Source organism: Peromyscus maniculatus, chromosome 1 (genome assembly GCF_049852395.1).
Source record: "Peromyscus maniculatus bairdii isolate BWxNUB_F1_BW_parent chromosome 1, HU_Pman_BW_mat_3.1, whole genome shotgun sequence".
NCBI lineage: Eukaryota > Metazoa > Chordata > Mammalia > Rodentia > Cricetidae > Peromyscus > Peromyscus maniculatus.
The window spans coordinates 155,901,569-155,917,959 of NC_134852.1; the positions used below are offsets into that span (position 1 = coordinate 155,901,569).

Sequence of the window (16,391 nt, forward strand, 5' to 3'; positions counted from 1 at the left end):
CCCTCGATGCGCCTGAATGGCATGCACCTCACAGCCGGCCCGGGCGGTGAGAGGGAGTGTGGCCAGGCCCCAAAGAGGCCACTATAGAGGAACCACTGACCAACGCCACATCACCACAGACCACCACACACTTTCAGTTTCTCCAAGGAATAAAATGACAAGACAAAGCGAGCCAAGAAGGGAAGAAGGGACTGGAAGGGACCGAGAACACAAAGGGTGGGAGGTAGAGAGAGGGACCCAGTACCATATCCCCATGCTAACGCAAAGGGCTCACACACTCGGGGCAAGCTCCAGAACTCAGCATCCCAACCGGCCCTCCCAGGCCAGGCTCTCTGCCCCTCCCAGCTCCCACATCCCACACCTACCATCTGGGTTGTTGGAAGTCGTCAGCAGCAGTAGGAGTGACATCAGTGCCTGTGGAAGGTTCTGGAAATAGGCCAGCCTCTCCTTGTCCTGTGCTTCATCCTGAGAGCAGAGGAGGTAGCCACTTGGACCTCTGTCCCCCGGCTGAGGTCTTAGTCAGCACCCCTGACCTGCATCTGCCCATCACTTGCCAGCAGGTTCTGAACTCAGGGCCTGCAGGTACGTCAGCAGGCTTCTGACCACGATGGCCGATCCAGAACCTCGACAGAAACCCTGAGCCAGCCTACCAGAGTGAGCATAGGAACCTGGCAGCCAAGCAACAACATGAAGGACCTGCCAGTCTCCTTGGAGCCAGGGGTGGGATGGGCAAAGACCTAGACTGGTAAGTGTGGGCTCAAGGAAGCTGCCACAGGGGAGTGGGGTGTCTCTAGTGATTTGGGATGGGACCCTCCCCCCACAGAAGAGACTCACTGTTCCAGAAGCATGGCGCTCCTTATCCACACAGCTGTGGCTTACCACAGGTGTCAACAGGGGTAGCCATGCATGGGCTCCCAGCCTCTGTCCTCCCTGACATGGAGGGCAGCAAATATGGGCAGTGTATCTGCCTCAAAGTAACCTCAACTCCATACTCCTGAACTCTCGGATGTCCCCTAGAGCTACCCTGTGCCCACCAAGCTGCGGACTCTAGCTAGAAAATGGGTGGCAATGTAAACAGGGCAAGTGATCTACAGGAAGCAGATGGCATGCACACAGAACCAACTTTCTCCTCAAACAACTTCCAAGGTGCCGCCGCCATCCAAAGGCCAAGCTCTGCCAACAGCCCAGCAAGCAGCCACCTGACGCAGCCTCCCCGCCACACGGGATCCAGGACAAGCATCAACCTCGGAACCCACTTGTCTCGTCTACAAAGCAGCACTGTCACCTGTCTGCCGCACATGGGGCCTGACAACAGGTCGGTGGTAACAGACCGCAAATGATGACTAGGGGTGGGGGACATGAATGTCACAAGAAGCAACAAGGCTGAGAGACATGCTGGGCATGGGAGAGGCAGGGTGCTGCTGCTACTGGAGGACCAGGGAGCCCCACCTGGGTTCGGGTTCAGGACATCAAACTCCTTCAAAGACACTGCTCAGCTAAGGGGCCCAGAGGACAAGCCATCCTCCAAGGACATGTCCAGGGACAGGATCAGAGGACTGAAGGTCTCTCTAGGGCTCACTGAGAGAGCTCAGGGAGGGTTTCGTGTTGGTCAAGGAAGGTCTAGCACCTGCATCCATCTCCAGACTCAGGCTGCGGAGCAGAGGGATAAGAGGCGTCCAAGGCAGGAGGCCCTGGCCTGGCCCATCTCCCCGCAGGCCTCTTGCAGCACCCCCATAAATCTGCTCCTTCCACGAGCTGTGTAGGCTCTTCTGAGCCATGGGCCCGAGGCAGCGGAGGGAACCCCGGCTGTAAGAACCTGGGTTCCCACCCAGCCCACCGCCAACACATGGCCACGGCCTGATGCGGCACACGGCCTGTGAGGCACACGGCCTGATGCGGCACATGGCCTGATGCGGCACACGGCCTGTGAGGCGTATTGACAGCGCTGCACCTAGGGACACCCCATGCCCCAAATGCCAGCACCATGTGGTGAGGAGGGTGTGGGGAGCAGGTGGAGCAGCTACAGCCAATGCCTACGGAAGGGGCTCAGACAAGGTTAGCTGCTGCGTCCTCGGCCAATACAAGCCTGGACACACCAGGCTGGACCATGCGGACATGCAGCAGGCTCTCAGCCTGTTCCTAGACCAGGCTGGCAAGGGTGGAGACGGCCAAGGACAAGGAACTCAGCAAGGCTCAGTCCTCACACCCTCCCAACTACAACAGAGGACAGGGAATAGGAAGACCATGACAGGAAGTCACCCTCAATTACACAACCCTCATCCTGCTGGGCCTAGTTCCCCTTCACAGGGCAGAAACCCAGTCTGTAGGAGGAATCTTCTGGTAGCTCCAGATATAGCACTCCTGGGGAGAGGCCCCCCACACTCCCTAACCCAGGCTCTGAGAAACAAGAGCGATCATAGTCACGGGGCAGTCACATAGAGGTCTTCAGGGTGTGGAAGGCAGTCCAGCCCCTGCCCCTGCCCACACAGACCCGGGCACTCACTAGACACATCATGGAGACACCTACAAACACAGAGGAGACACACTACACAAAGACATGGAAATATAGACACAGAGAAACAGACATGGAGACACATCCAGACATGCACACAGACACACCCATATTCACACAGAAACACACTCATTCATACACATGGAGACACACCCAGACACAGACATGCATACTCACCTATAGACACAGACACTCACAGACACGTACATGGAGAGACACCAACAGACACGCAACACACGGGACACAGACAAGCATAGAAACAAATGGCACAAACACAGACTCACAGACATGCACATGTCACATGACTAGCGGTGGAGGACATGAGTGTCACAAGAAAATGACAGGGTTGGAAGACCTGCTGGGCACAGGTGAGGCAGGGAACATCCACAGTCGCACACTACACATCCGGAGACACCCGCAGACAAGAGTTATCTGGAGAGTCATGCAGCTATGATGACAGGCACACAGATACAGTGACACTCACATGTAGGTACACCAGGTACACACGGACCACCCTAGCACCCCAAGGTTGGAAGGCACCATCTTGTCTTCTCCCACCCCGGCAGCACAGCTCCATTATGTCACCTCAATGTCATGAGGTGACCGGCTGTGACCGTACCAGCCATACCCCACAACAGATGCAGAGATGCAGAATGGCCCAGGCTGGAGGACAGAGACCTGGCTGGGACATAACCCTTGCTAGATGTGAGGAGAGACACACAGAACCTAAAGTTGAGCAACCAAGGCAGATGTCCCTGTAGACAGACAGGTGGACACCTCCCCATGACAAGTTACTAGAGCCCAAGCCTCAACTGCAGCTGGGCAGGGCAGGGACCCAGAGTCAGAGGCCAGGAACTTAGCCAAGCATTGCTGGGGCTCGGAGCAGGCGCCAGCAAGGACAGCCCTGGCTGAGGCATGGTCAGACTGGAGGGGTACCTTCAAGGCACCCTCAGTGGAGCCTGTCATACAGGGACTTAGAAAAGGTCGCCAGCACAAAGGACGGGGTGGACCAAGGCTTCGGTGATGGGAATACTGGCCATGCAGAGGTGTCATGACCCACTTGCTGGTCTGTCACCCTCAGCCACCCTGGCTACTCCAAAGCAGGCAGGCTTTGCAGGACAAGGGCCTATGAGCCCCACCTATGGCCAAGGCCATACTTACCGTCTCACCAATGGTGAACACCAGCATCCCAATGATGGTGAAGAGGCACAGGTGGATGGTCAGCAGCAGCCCGACACTGGGAGAAAGGATGGTGCTCAGCCTGGTCCAGCACAGGCCACACACCCGAAGAGGCGCGACCCCACCCTGCCCGTGGTCTCAGGTATGGGCACAGTGCTCCCTCCTCTCCTTGGAGACACTGAGGATTTTCAGCCCTGGGACAGGGACCTGAAGCCAGGCCTGCCCTGGATCCTCTGTTTGTGGTGGGACACAACCTCAGGGGCATGCCAGCCAGGGACCAGGACACAGAGGACAGAGGTCCCTTTCATCTTTTGGGGCTGGACAGGCACACGGCCTACCAGGGAGGGCACTGGGGGCAGAGGAAGGACACGGGTGACAGTTTTTTCTGGCAGGAGCCAAGAGGGGTGAGAGAAGTCTGGAGAGTTGAAGTTCTGCAGAGCTGGACCCTGAGAGCTACAGGGTTTCCCGGCCAGCAAAGCTGCACACAGTGTAAGAGGCAGCCGGACTGAAGTGGCAGGTGCAGACAACCAACGGGAGACCCCAGAGACAAGAGGCATCTGCTCAACTCAGCAATTGAGTGTGTGTGTGTGTGGGGGGGGGTGAGTCTACAATATCTGCCCAGGTCTGCCCAGGACCCCAAACAGGTCCTGCAGGATGCTGGGCTGGGAGTACCCAGGCGGCTGCCCCAACCATACCCACATAGGAGTAGGCCTACCCTCTGGTCCCTCTGGCCCAGCTTGCAGCTTCCAGCCCCAGTGCTCACCTGGCCATTTCTGGCAGCGACCACCGTATGCACTTCAGGGTCTTCTTCATCATGGAGGAATTCTGCATCAGGAAGAAGGGACGGAGTGACCGACGCACCCGCAGGGGCTGGAAGACAAGAAGCCGGCCACTGAACCAGGACCACACACATCTTCCTTCTAGGGATCCCGGAGCCTGGAGAAGGGAGTAGTCCTTGACAACCACTCCAGCCATCCTAGGCCTGCTGGCCACAGCGCTGACAGCTCACAGCATTCCTTGTATCTTGACCTGAGGTCTCCTGCCCTCTACTCACTGTCCTGAGTTCCCGTCCATCACAGTGCCTGTCACATTGCAATAATTTATCAGCAGCCTCTCTTTCTAGCACCTGGTAACACAGGACAATGGCCCACCAGCACCAACACATGACAGGCTCCCACAGGACCCTGGGCTTGTTGGTCCCCCTAGGCTGTGCTCACACAGAAGAGCCCCAGAGCCTGGAACAGAATGAGAGGGCAACAGGAACCACAACAACTGCCCAGGGCTCTGGCCCAACCTGGATGCCCTATCTGGCTCCAATGACTGAGAGATCAGTGCCCTCAGCTCCCCGAACCACCGCATACCACCCACAGTGGCAGCCAGGACCCCAGTGTTGTCCAGCCCTCTGGACACTCATCACCCTCCAGGAACCTGGACCACCTCCAGTCACACAGGGACACAACGGCTACTTACGGTCCTGCTGGCTGTGTGGGCCTAGCAATAGCACACAGACTGAGGATGAGAGAAGGTACATCCAGGTGACCATCTCCAAGGACGACACTGAGCATCAGAACCCAGATCCCAGAGTGGAAGCAAGCATCCAGAGATAGAGGGCGCACGCGGTCACAACCACCAGTGCCTGCAGACCTTGTCACCCAACCCATCCACCAGGAGGGCAGAAGCCGAACCTGGTCTGGCAGAGCAGGTCAGGTGCCTGGCCCTCCCTATCAAGCCACCCAGCATCTGGGGGAGGGCTTCAAGAGGGCCCTGATAGCCACAGAGGTCCTGAGTCATACAGCCACCTAACCAGAGATGGACCTCGTGTGGCAGGACGGCCTTAGGTGAAAGAGTCCCTCAGAGGGAGGCGGCAGGCAGGGATCCTGCTCACTGGACATGATTCCTGAGAGCAGAGAATGTCGTGGAAAGAACTGAAGGATTGGAAACAGAGTTTAGAGGACATACGTGGACAGGTCCCTCCAAACGGGCACAGGGTGCCCACGTCCCAGACCCCAGAAGAGTATGACCAGCATATCAACTCAGTAGGTCCTACAATTACCCTGAGCCTCTGACCTCAGCTACACATGAAATGTCCAAGCAGCATATCAACTCAGTAGGTCCTACAATTACCCTGAGCCTCTGACCTCAGCTACACATGAAGGAGCCACCAGGACACAGGTGAATGACACACCCACTCCGCAGAAGCAGAGCTCAGCACAAGGTCCTACATGTCCCCTGGTGACAGATGGCACTGTGCCCTTCCCCATGTGGGACACTGACCCATCCCTGGACAAACAGCTGTATCAGTCATGCTCTACCCTCCTGTCCATAGTGTCTCACCTCATCCTAGAGCTCGGAAATGACCCAGAAATTCCCACTAACTCAGTGTGACGAGGAACTCTCCTGCAATGTGGCTGCCAGATCCATGGCCTGCAGGAAGGATCCAGAGTCTCAGAGGACTCAGGCTCAGCTGGACAGGAAGCTGGGTATTGGCATCAGTGACCACATCTCTACTGTTCATCTTGCCATTCTGGGCCCTATTAGTCTGCAAGTACCCACTTCCAAAGGTAGAAGCCACCAAGGACACACACTGGTCCTACCACGTGGGAACCTAACTTGTCCAAAGGGCGAATAATCAACTCCAGAGGACAGCACAGGACACTGCCACTCAAGAGTGATAAGGAGGCGCCCCGTCCTCCAGGGAAAACTCCAGCTGTGGGGCCAGGGAGTGACTCAGTGGAAAAGCGTTTGCTCAGCATCATGCATGAGGCCCTGGAAGGAAGGAGCTGACACAACACTCCAGCTATTTAAAGAAAAGAGGCAGAATTCGAGAATCCACCTCTAGGAATGAAGGTCTCAGTATCCATGACAAACCTGGCCAGCTAACAGGTATGAGGTACAGGGACAGCAGCAGGCTGCAGAGCGACATTATAAAGACCTCTTAGGCGGCCAGGGCCGCTCGGTGCCTGTGCATCCCAGCCTTGGCTCATGCACTGGGTGGACTCTTTTGTGCATCCCAAGGAGCTTCTTTGCCCCGTCTCCCTCCCTCCTGGCAGCACATAAGCACCCTTGGCGGAGGTACGACTGGGAACTTGGCTTGCCAGGTGCAGAGACCCATGGGAAGCTTCAGTGAGAAATGGTGGCTACAGGGCCATCTCCCTCCTGTTCCGGGGAGGCATGGGCACCTCTTCCTCAATCAGAAAAGGAGCTGCATCTTACAAGGGAGGGCAAAATCCTGTCCTGAGTGGACGTAGGAAGTAGAAGGTAACGAACAGCTGTGGAACTGTGCCTCCGTGGTCCCCTCAGTCTCTGCTGGATACAGGGGCAGGGACCCACCACCTACCACTTTCTCCCATCAGCTCCCTGTAGGGCCTGGGGGAGGCTGCAGGCTGGTGGTGAGAGACAAGCTCCCCTCCTTCTGGAACTTCACTGGCTGTCCTTACCAGGCACGACCCACTCAATGAGCAGAGGACAAGACAGCTCTGCAGCTGGGATTCCCCCGGGATTCCAAGCGCTGTTTCCCATCAGCCCCCTCGGCTCCACTAAGTCCTCAGGACCAGTCTTAGTCCCTCTACTCAATTCCCACTGATGTACCCATCTTCCTGTCACATGCTAACAGAAGGCCAAACCAACATGCCCCTGCCTTGCTGCCCAGACCACCTCCCAGGGTCCTGGGTGCTTCTGAGGAAGCATGGCACTGTGGTCAGAGTGGATGAGGCTTATTAGTGCCAAGTTCCAACAGCTCTGGGTGTGAAACTATGGGCACAGGGATACCCTGGGATGGCTCTCTTATAAGGGACCTAACCAGGAGAGTTCACTGCAACCTGAAGGACCAGGAGTCACAGCAACCCGGACCCTGCTTCCAGGTCCTCTCACCAATGGGGCACGACAGGGGTTTGAAACCTTGGCCTTCAAGCCACAGTCCCTTTCCTGCAGTGGGGACACCAAAGCCCTCCAGGATACGGGCAGACATATGACCCAGGGCTCAGCTGCATCCGCACACCACACCTCAGAGCTGAGGCACCACCTACCTCCTCACAAGCGAGGCTCAGTGAGACAGTCCAGTCCACCACAGACACAGCCAGCACCACAAGGTAGGCCAGCAGCCACCGGTGCTCCTGTAACTGGGCCCGCCCCACCAGGTAGCCCTGCAAGAGATGGGGAGGGGTGAAGAGCGAGCCAGGCCGACATGGACCTGCAGCCAGGCAGAGGGCGACAGCGCACACCCAAGGACATGGGCGACAGATGAGCGGGGACGTCAACAGTCCAGTCTCTGTGCACTGGTGGGAGTGAGGTGCTGAGCAGGGGCCAGGAGTGCGCATTCCTGCCAAGGCTGCAAGTGACTCACTGTGCGACCTCAGAGGTGGCACCTAGCCTCTCTGGCTGGGTTCCTCACTGGTGACAGGAGTCCCACCAATTTCATCTAAGTCACCAGAGCATGCCAAAACAGGAGGACAAACAGGACATGCACTGGGTGGCTTGATGGCCACTCCAGGAAGGTGATCCAGAAGGTAGGGTCCTGCCCATCCTGCCCTCTTGATGTTCCTCTATCACATCTGCCTCCAGGGGATAAAAACCTCTGCTCTCTTTCACCTTGAGAATACACTCATGCACCAGCCACAGACCAGTGAATGCCAAATTCTCTCCAGTTAAAACCTAGAGCTGCCCATCACATCATGGGCAAAGATAGAAAAAACGAGAAACAACCCTGAGCACACCAATCTCTCTCTCTCTCTTTCTCTTTCTCTCTCTCTCTCTCTCTCTCTCTCTCTCTCTCTCTCACACATACACACACACACACACACACACACACACACACACACACACACACACACACACACACACACCAGGCCTTCATTCAGGTGCCAAGGCTCACCAGCAACCACACAACGAGAGCTCAGAGAATCTGGACAACACCAGGAGCATTGTGGGTAGACCCGCCTACCACCCATCTCACCTTCACAGAGAGGTCAACCAGGAAGACCAGCATGCAGAATGCCTCGATGCTCTCAGTCAGGCCACAGGGCGGCTGCCAGGGCTGGGAGCGGTAGCGCAAATCTGCGGTTCTTGTGAATGATGATGGGAACTCCACAAAAGCCAAGGCCAGGATCAGGAAAATGGCGAAGCCCAGCACTCTGGAAAGGAGACAAACACTGTCGGTGGGTGAGCGTTGGGCCAGGAAGCCAACTGGGAGGTGCACTGGGGTCTAGGGGGTGGAAGGCCAAAGCTGGCATTTTCTGGCTGTGGCCACCATGCTTGGCCAAGTAACACAGCCTTGCCCAAGACTCCGTGACTAGGCTGACCCAGCAGTCTGAGGAGGAAGCCCTTACCACCTTCTGACCACAGCTGGCTCCTCTGTGGAGGAGGGACCAAGGGTCATCCCTATGTCCATGAGGACTGGGAGCATGCTTAGCCCAAGACAGAGTAGGGTCGGCCCAAGCCCACCAAGCAGGTCTGCACAGCCTGGTTCCACTGGGGTGCGGTCTCACCGTTGGTACAGTTTCGAGTAATACCAGCGGTAAAGCCACAATGAGCCGGCATCCATGCGGTGGTAGATGGAACGGTACTGGGAACAAAGGGCACATGAGCATGAGACAGATCCTCCCACGATACTGAGCCCCACACACAGCAAAATGAGCAGGGTCCCTCAGTGCTACACAACACAGGGAAGTGACCAGGGTCCCTGGGCCAGAGCTGCGCACAAACAGGCTTTAGCACTGTCCCCAAGTGCTATACACAAAGAGATCTGAGTTGGGTCTCTCCAGCACCGCACACACAGGGATGTGAGGGGGTTCACCCAGTACCGCCACACACTGGGCTTGAGCGGGGTCCCCTCAGTGGCACACACATATGGGTGTGGGAGGGGTTCCCCTTAATGCCACATATGTGTATGCCCTGACTGCGCCCAATACCACACATGTAGTAATCCAGTCTCTGCAGAGGCAGGCCCAATCCAGGTGTGCTAGAGCGAGTCTGTGTCAGCAGGGGCACAAAAGAGGCCCTCACAGGGCCTCAGGCTTAGACCGGCACAAGCTACAGAGCTTGCCCGGTGGAGACAGCTCCCTTAGTGCAGGCTAAGGCTGAGCATGGAAGGCCAGCTCCACTCTCCAATACAGCTGTATCCACCCTGCAGATGTCTCCCGGACCTAGCACAGGGTGGCCCAAGGCAGGCTTTCAGTACATACTCAATCAATGACACCATGATTCCAACACTAAGGAGATGGCCTCCAGCAGAGGACAAGGGAGAGCCAGGTCCGGGTACCTGCCATTGTGTCTATCCTAAATGAAGGCCCCTGCCCCAGGACAGTAAGGAACAAAGGGACAGGGTAGACTTCTGATCAGCAGGACAGCCACTACACACCTTTATGGCATCTTCAACGAAGACCACAGCCTGGTCTATGCAGAGCTCCTGACTGGCTGCGGCATCTGCAGGCAGAGGGAACACAGCAGGTGAGCAGATGGGACAGCTGCAGCCTCACCTCCACAGGATGAGCACATGCAGGAAGGAAGCCGGCTGCGGCTGGCTGCAGCCAGAGGCTCCCCCCACTCTGAAGCAGGTACCTGTCCAAGCGAGAGTGCCCAACAGGTAAAAACACATGGCATGGTGGAGGACATCAGGCCCAGAGCAAAGGCAGCTCTACCCCAGGACCACCACTGCCCAGGCACAGCATGCACAAGGACACGGAGGCAGTAGCGACCTGCAGAACCCTGGTACCGCACTCAGGGCTCAGAGCCCCGCCTCATCTACTAACATGGAAAGAGCAGGAATGGTTGCCCTCGTCAAGTGGGTGCCGGTGGCAACCTGCTTGAGTCCTGAGTGGATGCCATGTGGTGCAGGAACCCCCTGGTGCTCAGGGAAGGGGCTCCCATCACCACTCGGCCATCATCACCTCTGCCACCTCCACCAGTATCACCAGTTCAGCCAGTATCGTCCACTGTGAGACGGGGTAACCTCTATCCAAGGAACACAAGATTTCACACCAACATGAGCAAAGGTATCGTTCTCACTCTTCAGCCAGTACTAACAGCCACAGAGCTCTCCCTCCCTCCCCACCTTCAGGACCAGGTGGTCCCCAAATATAACCCTGAGCAGAGGAACTAGGGGACTGCACAGCCCCAACAACTCACATCTCATCATGCTGGGAACAAAATGGGCAATGTAGCTATCTCAGTTTGCCGTTCTGATTTTTATAAAGTCCAGCCTCCTGGGACCCACAGGAGCCAAGCCCTGCTAAGAACAGAGCCTCCACAGCAAGAAGCCCTGAGGCCCGCCCACAACCATGGCCAGAGCCCCAGCGACTGCCTACACAGTGTGCCCTCTGTCTCTGAAGAGCCACCTGCTCTTAGCTCTTGGGAATCACGTCTAGGGTCACAGAGCAGAGGCAGTAAACCCCAGAGGATAACCAGAGATGTACCTCACTCCTGGCTTTACCCTGACCATGCTACAATACCTTATCAACCAGGACCTCGGTTTCCCCACATGTATGTCCATGAGGCTTATCCTAACAGCACCCTGTTTCTCAGAGAGGCTCTGAGAGTTGTGGGTGCTGGCACTCTAGAAGGTTTCCTGGGATGGCTATGAAAAGAAGCCATATTGCTGTGTTCCCAGCATGGCAGAACCGAAAACCAACTGGCCCAAGGAGAAAGGCAGCTGAGGGCATCCTGGGAGAGCCCAGAAGCCCGGTCATACCCTAGAGAGCGTAGCCTGGGTCTGGAGCCATGAACCACAAAAGCTTCTTCGACGGGGAAACAAGCTGAGGCTCAGAACTGGCTATAAGAATTCATGTCCACCCAGACAAGCCATCACAGGTGTGGGTCAGCACCCCAGGGCTCTGTAACAACAGGGGCCTCTCATCTAGCTTCCGGCTGTTGGTATATAAGAGTCTGGATCCTGCTCCCTGAGCTCACCCAGGCATCGGGTGCTTGAAGAAGCCCCTCCCACTTCAGCATCCTTCACACCCTGCAGCTCTAGGAAGCTTGTCACAAGTTCTAGGAAGCATGTCATGGGTTTCTGGGGGTCCCCGATGCTTCAGGTCCACACTCCACCCCATCTCGGCACTTGGGAACCCATTCTGGCCACCCATTCCATCTCCTGCTGACCCAGCCATGCCACACATTCTGAACTTGAACCTATTAACGCCTGGCTCTCCAGAGTCTCTAAGCCCATGCCCAGGTTGCCACTTTTGCCAGAGAATCCTCCTCTAACTTGAGGTTCCAGAGACTCCCCCAGGGCTACCTGGCCTGCCCTGAGCTCATCACTTTGGGTAAGCAACCACTTGTTGATACCTATAACTCCAACCATGAGGGCCAGGGGACTTCTCCTGGGCACACAGGGTCAGAATGAGGCAAAGTGAGGGCCAATAACAGGGGCTCAGACACTGTGTTCCCCACGATACCTACGGACAAGCCTCCCTACCTCTACTTCCTGACAGCCAGGTCTAGGCTTGCTCTGCCTCTCCCTCTAGACTCTACACAACCAACCTAGATCCCTGCCCAGCAGGCGGTGTGACTCTGGGCAAGCCTTTCTGCACAGTCTCCTCCACGACCCTTGCCAGATGAAGAGCCTCAGCTTTGCAGGTAGCCCACAAAGTCTGTAAACCCCCTCATCCTGTTTCATACCAGCCAGGAACAAGTAAAACTACTCTCTGCAACATTTGGCAGGGGTCAGTCAGGTAGGCCTGATTCAGCAGGACACAACAGCAGGAACCCCTGGGGTCCTTGGGGAGGCCTGCAGCGACAGCTACCCGCTCTGAGGGTCTGGTCACAGGGCAGCCAAACCCAGAGCCTGGAGACCATCTCTCACCCACAGGATGCTGGTGTGGAGACTGAAAGATGCATTCTCGTGGTGAGCCCAGCCCAGGAGATGCAAACACAAAGAGTGCTGTCTGGGTTCTCAACATCCCTAGCCAAAGCCACAGTGTTTGGACAAAGAGACCCCAGAGTCTCTCATGCGACACTGCCCAGCCTTAAGTCTTGCCTCAACAGAGAAGACTGAATCTGTCACTTGTCCATTCTGGAAGGCCAAGACTTATAAGCATCATGACACTGCTACCTCGGACATCTGTCAGGACCCACACACCAGACTCTACAGAATCTCTCTTTGGATCCCCCAAATGTGCCCCCCAACCCACCAGTCGTTACTGCCCCTTTTATGGAGACTCAAGCTAAGAAACCTGCCAAAGTCCCACAGTCAGCAACTGGGAGCCCCAGAAAGGTCCCCCAGATGCCCCAACATAAAGCACGTGTCCCCTGAACCACATGCCTCAACTTGACTCAGGAGAGGAGGGTAGGGGTGAGAGGGTGGATGTGTGGTCACCTCAGCCTCTAGCTTCCGCATCTCCTATTAGGGACCTCTGTGGCCTCGTTATTCAATGGAAAGGCATGAGCTATGGGCAGAGAGGGACCACTGTGCCAATCCAGTTGCTCCCAAACAGAAGAGGAAAGGAGGTCCAGAGAGGGAAGTTTGAATGGCCAGGCCTGCACACACAGGGCAGTACATACTGGCAGTGGCCACACGAGAAGGTGGGCTGTGACCTGCTCCTCTCCTCTCTCTTGGCCTCAGTTTCCTTACCTGGAAAACGAGAACCAGAACCCTCTGCCTCTCGGTCACTAGTAACCAACCCTCTGCAGATGGCTGGGAAGATGACTCCACTCTCCCTGAGTTCAGCAGTTTCCCTGACCACAGGAAGAGGAGAGAAGGAGAGAACAGATAAGGAGCCCCCAGCACTTAAGGGGACAGGGAAGGAAGCCACCCTGGCCTCAGGACACCAGCTTCAGCCCCTAGCAGCCAGAGCAAAGTCACTCCCAGCAGGATGTTCAGCCACTTACGCCTGGGGACCCTGTGTTGGAAAACTCTTCTCTCTCCAGGCCTCAGTTTCCCCCATGAGGAAGAAGTTGAAGTGACGATGCAGTAACCCCAGCGCTTGAGAAGTAACCCCAGGGCAAGAGAATCTGGAGTTCAAAGCTAGCCTGGCTACTTGAGACCCTGTCTCAAAAAGTTAGGAGAAAAAAGAAAAGTCACTCACCAGAGCGGGCCTGGCCACCGCCTCGGTCCCTGCCCAGAAGGGGCTGCACCTCTGCCGCCATCCCACCACCAACACAAGCCGGACTTAGCCCTACAGCGAGAGCCTGCGTTCCGGGAGGAGCGACCGCTCTGTGATGACGTCCAGCGACAGCCAATGAGAACGGAGAGATCGTGCTGGGAGGCGGAAGCAACAAGCCCCGCCTCCAATGGGTGGAGCTCCGCTTCCTTTCTGCAGGGAGGGGCAAAGGGGAGGGAAAGCTGAGCGCCGAGGAAGTTTTTTTACCAATGCAGATCACTGCCATCTCCTTCCAGCTCTAGGAATGTCAAACTCCCAGGGCTGGACCCAGGAATCTCTTGTTTTGTTTTGGGATTTTGCTTGTTTGTTTGTTTTTTATTTCCAGGTCCTTATAACACGCCCAGCAAGCTCTCTCCCTCTAGCTACACCCGGAACCCAGAAGTGTTTAAGCAAGCATTTTGCGTGACTCTGACACATGCAAGGATTGTGTACAAGAGATTAACCACAAAGGTCACCCCCTCCCCCGCCCCATGGAGCTCGAGTTTTTCCTCTGAAATTAAGAAAACTTAAATATAATTAAGGGTAAGATTTTAAACCATGAAGCTAGACATGTTGCTGCCCACGCCGAGAATTCAAACACTCCAGCAGCAGAGACAAGAGGATCTGCTGTCCTCTGCTGCCTGTCAGTCTTGGAGGTCAGAAGTCCAGGGCAGAAGTCTTCTCTATCTCTTGGGACCTCAGAAGGCTGAAACCAAGTGTGGCCACTATGCTGGGATCTTTTCAATCTTTTTCTTTTATTATTATTATTATTATTTGTTGTTGTTTTTGTGTGTATGTGTGGTATATCTCTGTGTGTGTGATGTATAGTATATGTGTGTGATGTGTATGTATGATGTATTGTATATGTGTGTGATGTGTGTATATGTATGTGTGTGTGATATGTGTGTGTGATGTATGGTATATATGTGTATATGGTATGTATGTGTATGTGTGTGATGTGTGTGGATGTGTGTGTGATGTATATGTGTGTGATGTGAGTGTGATGTATGGTAAATATGTATGTGTGTGTGTGTGTGATGTATGGTATATATGTATGTGATGTGTGTGATGTGAGTGTGATGTATGGTAAATATGTATGTGATGTGTGTGATGTGTGTGTGTGATGTATGGTATATATGTATGTGATGTGTGTGATGTGTGTGTGTGATGTATGGTATATATGTATGTGATGTGTGTGATGTATGGTGTATGTGTGTGTATGATGTGTGTTCACAAGTTCACAGCAGCAGTATAGAGCCATTCACAATACTGTACAGGGGACATCTCTCTCTCAAACCTCATCCATCTTGAGATACTGAAACGCTACCCTGTTCTCAAACTGATTTTATAGTTTAATGGTGTTATGCACAGATCACGGGGACCCCCAAAAGACCACCACGGAGACTGAATCCCACATGTAAAAGCAAAGAGCCTTTATTTTCAAGCTCCAGGGCTTAGTCTGTCTGTCCCACACAGTGGAGAGAGCAGAGAGCCCTGAGCCCAGGCAGAGTGGGATTTTTTTTATCATAGCAGAGGCTGGGGTGAGGGGATTTCCAGAATCCAGGACCCTGATTGGCTGACAATTGTCTAGGGGTATCTGTAAAACAAAAATAGGTGTGTGCTAGACTCAGGGACATCTGGCCACCTTATCTAATGGCTGGAATGTTTGGGATGTTAGGTACTTCCCCATCCCTGGGTGAATCCCTGGATGGTGTCAGTTTATGGCTTTTCCTGGATCTGGGTGTTGCCTGTCAGTAAGCCTGTCACAGAAGCTGTATCTGGGCCCCTAGGCCTGTCATGGCAGCTGTGTGGCCAAGCTGTTTTGGGGCCCCTCCACAAATGATATTTATTTCAAAAACATCTTGCTGAGTGGCTCAGACTGGCCTCTAACTTATAACTTGCCTGCCTAGATCCAGATAATCTCTGTCTCTTTAAAATTTATTATTTATTCATGTTGACAGTGTGTGTATGTGTAATTTTTTATTGTTGTTGTTTTGTTTTTCCAGACAGGGTTTCTCTGTGTAGCCCTGGATGTTCTGGAACTCACTTTGTAGACCAGGCTGGCCTCAAACTCATAGAGATCTGCCTGCCTCTGCCTCCTGAGTGCTGGGATTAAAGGAGGGCACCACCACCTTATTTTTGGTTGTTCTTACTTTTTAGTCATGGGGTCCCACCACCCAGCTCCCAAATAATTCACACATGGAGGCTTATTCTTAATTATAAATGCCCGCCTTAGCTTGGCTTGTTTCTAGCCAGCTTTTCTTAAATCATGCCATCTACCTTTTGCCCCTGGGCTTTTTCTTTTTCTTACTTCTGTATATCTTACTTTCACTCTTGCTCCATGGCTGGCTGTGTGGCTTTATGGCTGGCTCCTGGTGTCCTCTCTCTTCTTTTCTTGTTCCTTCCTTGATCCTCTCTTCCCAGAGTTCTCTTTCTCTTATCTCTGCCTGCCAGCCCCTCCTATCCTTTCTCTGCCTTTGCAATTGGCTGTTCAGCTCTTTATTAGACCAATCAAATGGTTTGGGCAGACAAAGTAACACAACTTCACAGAGTTAAACAAATGCAACATAAAAGAATGCAACACATCTTTGCATCATTAAACAAATGTTTCACAGCATAAACAAATG

The 16,391-nt window shown here is 54.5% G+C and overlaps 1 protein-coding gene across 2 annotated transcripts in view; it reads right to left on the bottom strand.

Moving 5' to 3' along the window:
- The window catches only part of Tpcn2 (two pore segment channel 2), a 30,796-nt gene extending 16,940 nt beyond the window's left edge, over positions 1-13,856 (bottom strand). The window contains exons 1-8 of one of the 2 annotated variants that reach the window (XM_015999004.3): positions 13,711-13,856; positions 10,047-10,111; positions 9,175-9,251; positions 8,643-8,820; positions 7,717-7,833; positions 4,455-4,561; positions 3,674-3,749; positions 366-465 (exon numbers count right to left, since the gene is read on the bottom strand). In XM_015999004.3, coding sequence (XP_015854490.1) covers positions 366-465; positions 3,674-3,749; positions 4,455-4,561; positions 7,717-7,833; positions 8,643-8,820; positions 9,175-9,251; positions 10,047-10,111; positions 13,711-13,771 — 781 coding nt within the window. In that variant the 5' untranslated portion in view covers positions 13,772-13,856. The remainder of the gene's footprint in view (positions 1-365; positions 466-3,673; positions 3,750-4,454; positions 4,562-7,716; positions 7,834-8,642; positions 8,821-9,174; positions 9,252-10,046; positions 10,112-13,710) is intronic. The other variant, XM_042258247.2, reaches the window with a different exon arrangement.
- Positions 13,857-16,391: the final 2,535 nt, after the last annotated feature.